Source organism: Rissa tridactyla, chromosome 7 (genome assembly GCF_028500815.1).
Source record: "Rissa tridactyla isolate bRisTri1 chromosome 7, bRisTri1.patW.cur.20221130, whole genome shotgun sequence".
NCBI classification, from domain to species: domain Eukaryota; kingdom Metazoa; phylum Chordata; class Aves; order Charadriiformes; family Laridae; genus Rissa; species Rissa tridactyla.
The window spans coordinates 56,068,986-56,081,036 of NC_071472.1; the positions used below are offsets into that span (position 1 = coordinate 56,068,986).

Consider the following 12,051-nt stretch of genomic DNA (forward strand, 5'->3'; position numbering starts at 1 on the left):
TAACTTCCAGCACTTAATTAGGCTTCATAGGTGGTGAACAGGGAAGAGTTAGCACTTCAAAGAGACTCAGAAAATCAAAGCCAGGAACCTAATTACCAAGCGCGTTGAATTTCCCAGTGGTTGTGCCTGCCCTTTCACTACCAACTGCATTTTAACCAGCCCCAAACTGCTTGGGCAGCTTTCAAATGAGGCCAAGTTCTGCAGTCCTCGCAGACAACGTTCCTACAGAGAGGACAACACGTAACCATGTGAGATACTCACGTGGAAACCCATACTGCTTCAAGAGCTTCTTTTTGGAGAGGACTTTCATAGCCTGAAGGAAGAAGAAAAAGCAGTGTTAAAATTTAACAAGAGCCAAAGTGCTCGTTGCTGTGACCTGGGAATATGCTGGGCATCAGGGACTGGCTCAGCTCTGTTCCTCAACCTAGAGAAGCAGTCTCCTGGTTAATGGTGACCACAACAGATACACACACGCTGACCCAGGCTTTCCTAAAGGCACTGCTAACCATGTTTCATTCATCTTTTTTCCTCACGAAAAAATAAATGGTTTTGGTTTACCTTAAATTGGACAAAGACAAAGGAGCCCAATTTCTGTATTCGGCAGGAGCTTGAGGGAAGAGGTGGGTTCCTCTAGCTGACCTTTATGTACCTGCTGTTTTAGATGATGCTGTGGCCATGCCGCAAGTCAGAGCCACTTTGAGGATGCTCCACCTTATGTTTTGCTTTGCCAGAGGGTCTAGGAAGCAAAAGAGCTGGAGTGTCACAGCCACACAGCCAACACCCTTGCAACCTACACCACAGACCTGAAACAGGGAGAGGACACAGCCCTTCCGCCAGCTCTGCGCTGCCTGGGGATGCCTTTTCTATTCCCAGAGACTATTTTTGCCCTGTAAACCTCTTCCATGCTGCCGGACCAATACTGAGCACCTACAGTGTGATCCAGCATCATGTCCAAGACCAAGATACTTCATGGGCATCCCTCCCTGCACCACCAGAAATGGTGAAGCCAGCGCTGTGCCAGAGCATGCCAAAGGCACAGGGGGGAAGTGGGCTTTTGACAACCGTTTCCCTCCCTTCTCGTACCCAATTTATGCTGACACTGTTGCTAACCCAGGCAGCTGAAGCGTGGGAGGGGGTCAGGGTAATTTTTCCTGCCATCCAATTGGCATTAGCATAGTAGCAAAAGGCAATCCAAATTTAATAAACAGTCTCTGCGCCTCCATCTGCTCTGTGCGTTAATAACCTTTTGGAGGGCCATTCAAACAGCCCTGAGTGGCCCAGCAGATAAATATTTCATGGGAAAACAGCTCATGGTACAGTTTGCTTAGGAAAACAGTCTATGCCCCCAAGGGCTGGGACGGTCACTCGCTCCTTCCCCTAGAATGGGTAGTTACTACTATTAATTAAGCATCCAAATCTGTAGTTCACACTGGAGTGACTCCTGTGAAATATAATTAACCAAGGACTCCCACAGGACACAGTCAAATGCCAAGGAATTTTGCATTAATACCATGAAGGCAGGCTCTCTGCATGCTACCTGTTTTTAACGTGTACCCAGGAACAGGTCACCAAAACCATTTCAGCAAGCTCCTTCCTGAGCTGTTTTTCCTGGCAGCGATGCCACCGCACGCCCCAGCATCCCTACCTCCCGTCAGTGCTCCCGCTGCAGCCAGGTTCACAGCGCGCTGAAAGGATTGTTATTTTTGGTACTGATCCAGTGAAATCCTCTGGATTTGCACCCGTGTAATTGAGAAGAGACACTGTGTAGTTCTCAATCCTGCCTGACAGCTCCTGAGCCAACTGTTGGAAATGACAGTGTTGAGAGACAGACTCAGAAGTGCTTATCTTTTACTTAGCACAGTGCTGTGTCCAATACAGACAGCCAAATGATTCACGGTCTGCTGACAGTGGATCCAAGACGTGCACAACCACCTCCAAGGATGGCCAGGACAAAGCCTACGCTCCTCACTTATATCTCTCCATACTGAAAATTTTTAGGAAAAAAAAAAACCAAAAGGAACTGATACACCTATTTCTGTTTCAACCATCACCATCCTGGGAGGAGAAGGCTCCCCTTGCTCCAGTCCCACCTTGAGTCCTCCCTGCCTTCTGGCAAGGAACTCTAGAAAAAGAAGAAATAGAAAATGCAATTTGCTGCTGAAAGCTCCCAAGCTGCATCAACACTTGGGGAACGCATCCTGAGGAACTGAACCGTTGCCATCAGCCGTGCCCACATCAGGCTAGTCCTTCCCAGGGCAGGGTCTGGGCTTGGGCTGGAGGGAGCAGGAAGGTACAGAGAGGAGCAATAGCAAAGACAAGAATTGCTCTCGGGGACAAAACCAGAAGGAACAAGAGCTACTGCTGTCACCCAAATTCCTTGAAGGATGCTACGAGGGGCAATGGGGAGATGAGTGGGGGTTACTGTACTGTAGGTGAGCTGACTGTAAGTCACCTCTACTGCTGTGGAAGAAGCACCAGGACATGCTTATACCAACTGCAAAGCACCGGTATCTGCTGCTACACAAGCAGGGCTGGATCAGAAGAGAGGACCTGTCCCACCGCGCTTTCCAACGCAAACAGGGGACAAAGAGCAAACTTCATCATGGAACAGGCCAATGCCGCTTAATTATCACAAGAGCACACAGTGGTGAAGCCTCACTCTAATTACAAGGCGAACTGGCAGGACAAGGCTTCCTCGCCGAATTGTAGCCGAGCATAACAGGAGCAACACAGGGATGCTTCAGCAAACCTCTCCTTCCGGGCTCACATGCATGAGAGCGCCAAAGACACTTGTACTCGCAGGCAGAGCTAATTACCCAGATAATGCCTTTCTGATAAAGCACCAGCTCAGAGCCAAGCCAGGGGATTTTCCCTTTGCACTGGCAAGCATTGCTTCAGGTTCCTCAGGAGAAGAGGGAGCCTAGAGGAGACTTCCTCCACACATGCCCTTGCACCCACCTTCCTTCTGACTATTCACACGTGGACACAAGTTATGACATTTTCCTTTGAGAGGCAGCAGGAACTGTGTGCTTTCCTTTGATGTACCTTTATTATTTAAGTTTACTGCTCTTTTCTAGGAACCTTGCAGCTGGAAACCACAGGGAAGCTGCTTCGTGAGGACACCCGAGGGAAAGGAGATCCTAGGTTTACAGAGAGGAGGAGGGATGCCTGGAACACAGCAGCTTTCACAACAGCCAGGCCTCCAGCCCACATCCTGCTGCTGGTAATGACAACAGCAAATTGGCCGTTATTTGGGGGAGGGAAGGGTGATAAAATGGATTGAGCCAAGGGACCTTACACCACTTTGTAATGTTCTCACAGCACTTAGGATGCCATTTCACTTGGTAACAATAAAATGCATTTTGTTGGTAACAATAAAATGCATGACTCACATTGCAAGGAACCCAAACCCATGCAAGGGCAGATGACCTGTGCACAGTCCCTACCTGCAGCTCCCAGGGGAGTAGGGATGTTGCTCAAGGTCACTACTAACCACCTAAATGCTCTGCTAGTGTGTGACAGCACCCTGCAGGAGCGCTGAGCAGACCAGAGAGCATCTCCAGCCCTTCCTCACCTGTCCTGTCTGACAGTGATATCCCTCGAGTGGCTAAGAGGGAAGCTCTGCTGGGAGAGAAGCACTACACACAAAGGAAATCCTAAACCAGACAGGTTTAGCTGCCATGCCCCTAAAATCCTGCTCCTGCATTTGTCACATTTTGTCCCAGACACCATTTGTCACATCAGCAGCAGAATAACATTGGTGGGTTGTGCCCCGTCCATGCTGTGACACCACAGCAACGACACCTTCCCGGAGCGGCCACGCTTGCCTGCCTCCAGACATCTCCCGGAGGCTCCTGCTCTTACCCTGGGTGACCCAACTCCTCACAGCCCTGCTGCTGAACAGCACAGGGTGTTAAAGTAAACCAGAGATCATTTCCCTGGTCCTCGCTGCACCAGAGAGCAGCTGGCAGAGGTTCAGGAGCTGTTATGGGAGCAAGAGGATGAGAAACACAGGAGCCATGCCTTCCCTTCCCGCCTGGATGGCGACCAAAGTGGATTCTCCAGGGGCTAGAAAGTTCAAGGCTTGCTGCTGGCCACCTTCTCCTCAGCAGCAGCACTTTGTTTAGCTGTCTCTTTTCATAAACTTGGAAGGAATTTCTCCCCATTATTGACAATTGGTAGAAAACAGCCCTTCATGCAAAGGTTGTTAGGTACAAACAGAGGCAGAGAGCTCAATCACACAAATCTTGTTTCTTAGGAAACAAGATTAAAAAAGAAAAAAATAAATAGAAACTCACTGACAGCCTACAATGCTATCGCTTTTGTCCAGAAGTAGCATAACAAATGTCCATCATAACCACTTTTCCTTGCAAGCTGATTTAGAGATTGAAAATCGGAAGGAGACATGACCTGAGGCATCACAGAATCAAATTCCATCAGCACAACGACTCCAAACTAGATCTCTGCCTGCACACATTCGACTTTGCTTTTTATTTGCTGCTCTTTCATAGAGCTTGGCTTTTCTTCCTTTTTTCCACCCCCTAGTCACTGTCAAAGCGTCTCCTGCAAACTAAGACACTGAAACCTTTCCAGCTGTAAGGGGTTCCTCGGCAGAGCCCTGCAAATGCTGCTCTAACAGCTTCACATGCCCCAACAGCAGCAGGGACCGAGCACAGGACAGGGACCTCTTCGCATCCCCATCGGGTCTCCTCCTTGGAGGGAGCACTGGCTCACATACTTGGTGCTCAAAGTTCAATTTCCTCGGTCTAATACATTCCCTGCATCTAAGTCAGCACACTTTCACAGCCCTCCGCAGCACTGTGGTTGTTCACGGCAATGAAGGATAAAGCTCTTGGAAGCACTTGCTCATCTTTAATGGAAGGAAAGAAAACCCACAAAGTAAATACAACCCATCTACATTTTTCCCAAGTGTGGTGATCAGCTTTGTTTTCTTGAGAGTTTTTCCTAATTCTAGGCCAGGTCTAAAACTCATTAAAGCAACAGAAATTTTTCCTTTTGCTTTGACAGGAGCTAGATGGAGTTTCTGGTACCTATAAACTCTGCCTTTATGAAGAGAGCTAGCAAAGGCCCTACGCCCCAGTAAGAATCAGGAGTCATAATCCAAACTATACTCCAAAATAAAAAAAAATCTGCTTTCTTTAAAGTTTTGCTCCTTTTTATTGCAGCACACTATCTTAAAGAAAATAAAGCGGGCAGCAGCACCCTGGCCTCATGCTAAAACACTGCACGTGAATGGGTTATTAGGGGCTGCTCACCAAAGGCCAACCAAGGGCTGATTTCCTCCAATTATCTGTTATTGCTTTTTACTACTGAGACAAAAACAACTCTCCAGAGCTAAATTTGGAGCAAAATAAACACACAGAAAAGGCCCTCCCCAACTGTCAGAACAGCAATTGCTTCTACTAGCTACTGGTAACAGGCAGTTACATTAGGTAGCCCCCCGGGGGGTGGGTGTACATTGCTGCAATGCAGCCTCGGACAGGAGTGATGAGCAGAGCAGCCTGCAAGTTATCTCAGCACCGAGAGGGCATGTGGGTCAGACACACGTGGGGAGCTAAGCAACCATTAGCTAGTTATGCAATGTGCTATTTCTCTGAAGCTTTAAAGAGTCTGCCAGCTCCTGGGCTGTTTTAACGTCCTGGAAAAAGTGGAGGTGTCTCCATCACAGCTTGTCCCCCTGGAAAACACAGGCACCTGGAAGGATTAGGGGTGACAGTCTGTCTGCACGTGGGGAAAGGGGAAAGCTCCCACTGCCCCAGCCAAAAGGGTAGCAAGCATATGAAACGTAGATTTTAGCATCACAGCCTTACGGCAGCAGTGCAGCCATCTGCCCCCTCTTCTCCCACGTGCTGCCATCCGCTGCAGTGAAACACAGGCAGACACTGCCGATGCCCTCGCTCTGCTCCCATCTCTCCACCCATGGCAGCGCCCCACACACCTCCCAGGATCACCTTCACAGCCCCAGGGTCCCAGCTGAGATCTTGTTCAGACCCTGCCTCAACCGCTGCAACCCAAGGACTGGGGCAAACGTGTGTCCCTGCAATGCTGGCAGTAAGGGGGTCTGCGCACCCTGTCCCTCTTTGGGCAGCGAGGCTGAAACTTCCCAGGCATGACATGGCAGTAGCTTTAAAGTGTTTGCTTAGATTAGAAAAAGAAATGGAGATTAAGTAGGGATTAACTAAGACACACCAGGCTAACCTGGACACAGGCTTTCACTTTTGTCTTTGATTTGACCAGCTAAATCTACATCCGCAGCGTTAACCTACATCTGAACTGTGGACAAGAACGCAGCAGGCAACGCGAGCCTAAAGCCACCTCTCCCTGCCGAGTTGTGACAAACACCCTGCAGCACATCGGGATTCCCAGAAAGAAAGGGCAGCACCAAAATGTAAAGATTACCATTTTCAAAGCAAAAATATTTTCAGCTGGCAACAAGTGTTCCCACTCGGTGTCCCCGGTCCCAGCACTGCCTGCGCCGGTGGGACAGATGGATCAGGGAAGCCACGGCTGGTACCATTGCTCTTTGCAGAACAAACCCACCCTGCTGCAGGGCAGGGGAGGGAAGACTCGGAAGGCAGCAGAGGAAGGGAGCCATCGGAAACAGCAGCCGCTCCAGTGCAGTGGGTGAGTCAGCTTGGAAAGGACAGGAGATGGAAAGAATTGTGGTTCCTTGGCTTGGCCAGCTCCAGGGCACCTTGTCCAGATTTTTGCCTCATCTCTTCCGTCCTTCCTTTCAAGACATTTCTCCTGCAGTTTCATGCCTGCTGGAAGCGCGGAAGGGCTAACAAACACTAACAGGCATGCAACTCCATCCGACTCCTCCAACCTGGTATGTCACTTGTAAATCCAAGAGTCAGGGAGGAAGAGCTGGCTGGGGAGCAGTGGGGAATGATCACGCTTTGTATCTCCATGGCACATACTCCTTTGTACAAAGGCCAGCAGCTCTGTGCACTGGGACAGGGAGCAGCACACGAGTCTGCCCGGGTGCTCTCATGGGCCCGTTTTCCCCCTTGTGAGGCCACTCCATCGCAGCAGCGAAAGCAGGACCCCTCTCACCAAACACAGTACGGAGCAGCAGCTGAAGGGCAGGGCCAGACCCAGCAGGGCTGCGTTGAGGGCAACGGGGTTTGGGTTCAAGAGCACTGCAACCACCCAGCTCTGCTCAGCAGACACCTGCCCTGGGATCCACCATCAACTGCCAAAAGCTGTTTCTACAAGCCTCCAGGCACAGCCGCACACAACACGGCAGTTTTCCTTTTGCCAACTGTCCAGCTCCTGCTCTCAGCCTGAACAGAACATGCCACAGGGCAAGCCCAGGGACACAAGCACATCTGCACTTCACAGGAACCCCAGCTGGGATGGTTGGGATTCACCTGCCTCCGGAAAGGGGAGCGACAGGGAAGGAGCCTTCAGCACAAGCAGCCTTTTTGAATCTGAAAGCCTCCAACTCTGCCTTCAGCTCAGCAAAGGGTTTAAAAGCCAAGGTTTGCCTTCTGCCCCACACCCTACACCTCACAGCCTGAGAGCAAGGTCCTGTTCGGTGTCCGGGGAGGCACCCTGCAAGGGGGTGACATGCAGGGGAGCCAGGCACTGCCCAGCTGGACCACGCTGTTCAGCATCTTTCTGATCAACACCCCCATTTCCTTACAAAACACGCCTCTTCAAGGCCGATCTTCCAATGCACAGCAGGCGCTGAATACCACCACCCACATGCCTCTAATTTCAGGTGACCTGCTTCATAGCTAGAAAATGTCAAGACAAATCAGCAATGCACTTCTGCAGCCTGCCTCCGAGATCCCCGCCTGTTATATACAGCGGCCCACCCGATTTCCCTCCCGTTCTGCACCGCATGCAAGCGGACACGCAGCCAGCAGCGCCATCCCCAGCGGGGAGGTTCAATTCCTTGCATGTTACCCGAATCAGAAATGCATATGCTAAAAGCAGCAAGGCAGAGGGGACCCAGCTCCCGGGGGGTAACGGGGAATGGGGAGCAGCAGCAGCGAGGAGCGGAGGAGGACACTTACATAATACTTGTCATCGTTCTCGTTGTAGGCCAGTTTCACAACACCGTAGGAACCCTAAAAATAAACACAAATTGCACAGTCAGTTCAGCAGCTTCACCTTGTCTCCTTGCTGCTCAAGGCTGGTAGACCATGGCCTTACACAGGGGGAAAAAACCACCTTCAAGACCCCAGGCCGTGTCAAGCCCTGAGCAAAGTCTGCAGGGAATGTGACCCCGCAGGAAGGTCGTACGTGGTGGCAGCTCTGTTGGAGCCACAGGGTATTTGAGGATTAACAGCATTTGGAGGAGCTGAGCATTAGCCCATCACCTCCTGCCCTGAGCCAAAGCCACTGTGTCTGTCTTAACTCAAACGCGTGTGGAGAGCAGAGAGAATAACTTTCAAGCAGATTGTTTTTTTTGTGCAAGTTTGGAAGTTCTGCACCAACTCCTTTCCTGTACTTCTGTGCAAGACAATTTTCAGCACAAAACCACTCCATCTCTTGATAGCAAATGGACTTCAGCGAGGACGAGCTGCCTGCTCTCCTCCAACCACCTCTTGCCCACGCAGATGCGGGCCTGGTTCACTGCTGTATCCACAGCTCCAGTGACAGCCTGAAGCCAAACTCCATCCAAATCACTATTTTTTCAGTTCTGTGTCAACACTATACATTTATGTAAGTGACACATGACACCGTGGCTAGGTATCATCCCTGACACATGCCTGTTGAATAAGTGAGTGGGATGAACCCTACAGCCTTCAAAACATTTCTCTTGACTTCACTGAGAGCTGGAATGAGGGTCCTGGTCTCAGAGGAGGCCAAGCCGCCATCTGGCTGATCCAGAAGCAAAGTAGGCCCAGCAGACCCTCTACCAACCTCAGGGTGCCTATGTGCTCACTGTGACCTGCAGGCAAGGAGGCATCAGGGGCAAATCCACTCGAGAGAAGGCCTCGCACTCTCCTTAAATCATACTGAAGCCAATGGCAAGAGCTGTAAGTTGGTCTGAAGCTGTGTGTGAGTTTCAGATGATGATATTTGCTGTGTCACCAGCAGTGGTATCTCCAGCCTGACACCCTGGCTGCAAGCAGCCCACCGTGCAGATGGTGATGGTGCCTCCTCCCATAGCCCCGGGCCTCTCACGTTGGAGAGGAGTTTGGTCTAATAAAACTTTTGGTGAAGGTCTCCGCAGCTCAGGGTGCAGTCCCTTCTGACTGCAGTGTTCCAACTGCAAAGGTAGATACAACTTCCAGACAGCACCGTCACTCATGGACCCATCTGCAATGGTGGCAGACATCCAAATGTGCAGGTGTCTGAACGGCTCACCAGCCCAGACCTTTAAATAACTTCGGAGGAATCTCTTCTGAATCATTCTCCAGCTTTTAAACATGGACTAGAATTAAATTAGCATCTCATCCATGGACATAAAGACTTAAACTAGTCCTGATGGGGACCAAACACCTGCCCTGATTTTTTTTTTTGTTTTGTTTTCTTTCCTTGTTGGACTGTATTAATGCATCAAAGGCTTTTAGTGTTACTTTTGGCAAGCAAACGCCTTGGAAGGGAGCCAGCTTAACCACCTTCAGAGGGAAGGAAAATAAATTTAGATCTCAGAGGAAGCAGCTCCACTTTGACCTTGAACAGAACTTGCTTAAAGTAAGAAGGCAACAAACAAAAAACCCAAACCAAACACAAGCTGCGATGAGTCTCAGGATGGCACAGTTTTTCCACTCGTACCTGTGTGTGTGCACAAGCTCCAGTGGCAAACATGAGCTCCAGTAACGTACCTTGCCTATTTCACTCTGCAGCTTGTACTGGTTTAACTGCACACAGTCCTGCAGATCAAAAGGAGAACATAATTAGAGTACTGGTAAAAGGAAATGACCGAGTTTGAATAAGCATCAAGTAGAGGCAGAGTGCTGAATAATGAAAGATTAAATCTTATTTAAACCAGTATACATTACGGTATAAGCACTGAACTTTTTTGGCAGCCCAAGACAAAGCAATTATGGGCTGAATTCTGACTCTGGCTGTGCTGGCGTAACACCAGAGGCCCCTCCACCCCAATTCTCCAATATTGCTCCAGGTTCACCCTGGTGAGCCCGACAGCAGCCCCCGGCCTCTTTACATTAACCATCTACCTTGGGCTGTGTCCAATACCAAGCAGGAAGACACCCATCCCCAGCTCCTGGGGCTCTCAGGGGCTGGCAGCTCCCAGCACCCAGGGACCCACGCCAGCCCCAGGGCTGCAGCGTGAGCCCGTACCCTTCCCAACATGAGCCCGGCAAAGACAGGGACCCTCTGCCGATGGTGCACGAAGGCTGGGGCTGCACCCAGGGGAGGTCTCACCCAGATCACGGGCTGCTCTTCGAGGAGAAGACACGGAGCCAAGCTCTTTTGCAATGCAACACAAATAATACGGATTCCCTTCAGCCACTATAGTATTTGCCAAAATAAATCACCCCTAAGCAGGCCTGATCTCTGTTCGCAAGCTATCCAGCACTGAAACCCCAAGGGGTGGAAGGGTGGTGGATGCAGACCCCCAGCAAGCTGTGACAAGGGTGTAATGATGGGGTGCTGAGCTACTCGACAGACTGGGAGCCACACAGGGAGTGACAGTGGCCCCGGGTGTCAACTAGTGGAAGCTGAGGTAGAACAGAGGAACCGTGCAGTCATCTGATGCTAACTCCACCACTTCCTTTAGTATTGTACTACCTAATGAAAAAGTCTTTCACAGCAGCAGCAAAACCTCCACAGCTGTATTTCATTTGGAGCTGACCTCTCCCACCATCATTAATTACAAGAACATCCCAGACACTGCAGAAGCCCCGGGGACTAGAGACCACAAGCACAGGGTAAGTGCCACACACTGCCTGCACCGAGCTCTCCCTGCAGCTGCCCAAGGGACCTCCCCGGCTTGGCCACCACAACAGGGTCTGCAGGAGGACAGCACACACCTTGCTGCAGTGCAGAGCTCCTGGCAGAGGGTCAGAGTGCTCTTGCAGGGACATCTGCAGCGCCAGCCCTGGGGAGGGTGGGCTACAGTGGCTTTTGCCTTGGTCCTGACTTCACACACAGCGCTTCACTGCATTGCAGGGGAGGGGAGAGACCCAAACCCGGTGGGGTGAGGGAAGGAGGCAAGTTTCCAACTGCAGTACATGGTGTGGGCTGAGCCTTAGGTGGGACACACTTCCCCAGACAGCATTTTGGAACACAGTATTTCTCCCTGAGATTGCAAAGCACTAAAGCAGGCTGGGGGCGGGGGGGGGAAATCACTTCCAGGCTCTGCAGCGGGCACCTCTTTGGCAACAAAGCTGATATAAAATATGCAGACAGGTAGAATAGCTTTCCCATAAAGCTCAAAATAGCCCTGCAATCTACAGAAGCAGTGCCAGGAAAGCAAAGCCGTGCCAGAAGCCTTCGGTCCATTTGTAACAACAGGAGGTGTTGCAGCCCCGGCCCCGCGCAGCATCCCCACTGAAAGCAACGCTCCTCTGCCTCTCAGGGTGCATTAGGGCACACGTGTGGTAGATAGGTTTGTCTTTTCTCCATCACCAACCAGAAAACACTCCTAATGCAAGCAATCATCACAGCAAAGGAGAATAAAGGAATGGGGAACTGATGAGTTTTAAAGCTTGCAAGCAGTGGCTTGTCAGGAATACAAGGGATGATTTAAATCTTGATCTTGTTTCTAGTGAAGGAAGATTTTTCCACCACCCTGACTAGGAGGAAGAGCCAACTGTGAGTAATGGGGCCACAGAGGTACATTAACTCTGCTGCTAGCAAAGCACTTGTCTTTCCAAAAGCAAAAACCAATTAATCAGAACTAGGTGCAACAAGGGAAGAGAGACAATGACCCAGCAAAAGCCAAGATGTAAAGCATAAAACCACTGAAACATTCAGCAAAGACAAATCCTATTTAATTTTGCTCCCCTCCCCAAAGAGGGCAGCACACAGGAACCCAGAGTATGGGCACATGGAAGACAAATTCCTCTGAAAACCCTGTGTCAGCAGATTCACCTCCCAGCCCAA

General features: G+C 50.5%; 1 protein-coding gene across 3 annotated transcripts in view; it reads right to left on the minus strand.

Moving 5' to 3' along the window:
- The window catches only part of CAMKK1 (calcium/calmodulin dependent protein kinase kinase 1), a 110,948-nt gene that overhangs the window by 49,460 nt on the left and 49,437 nt on the right, over positions 1 to 12,051 (minus strand). For all 3 annotated transcript variants that reach the window (XR_008467808.1, XM_054209829.1, XM_054209828.1), the window contains exons 3-5: positions 9,807 to 9,854; positions 8,046 to 8,099; positions 262 to 313 (exon numbers count right to left, since the gene is read on the minus strand). Coding sequence is in view for 2 of the 3 variants with exons in the window: in XM_054209829.1 (XP_054065804.1) it covers positions 262 to 313; positions 8,046 to 8,099; positions 9,807 to 9,854 (154 nt within the window). In the remaining variant the exon portion in view is untranslated. The remainder of the gene's footprint in view (positions 1 to 261; positions 314 to 8,045; positions 8,100 to 9,806; positions 9,855 to 12,051) is intronic.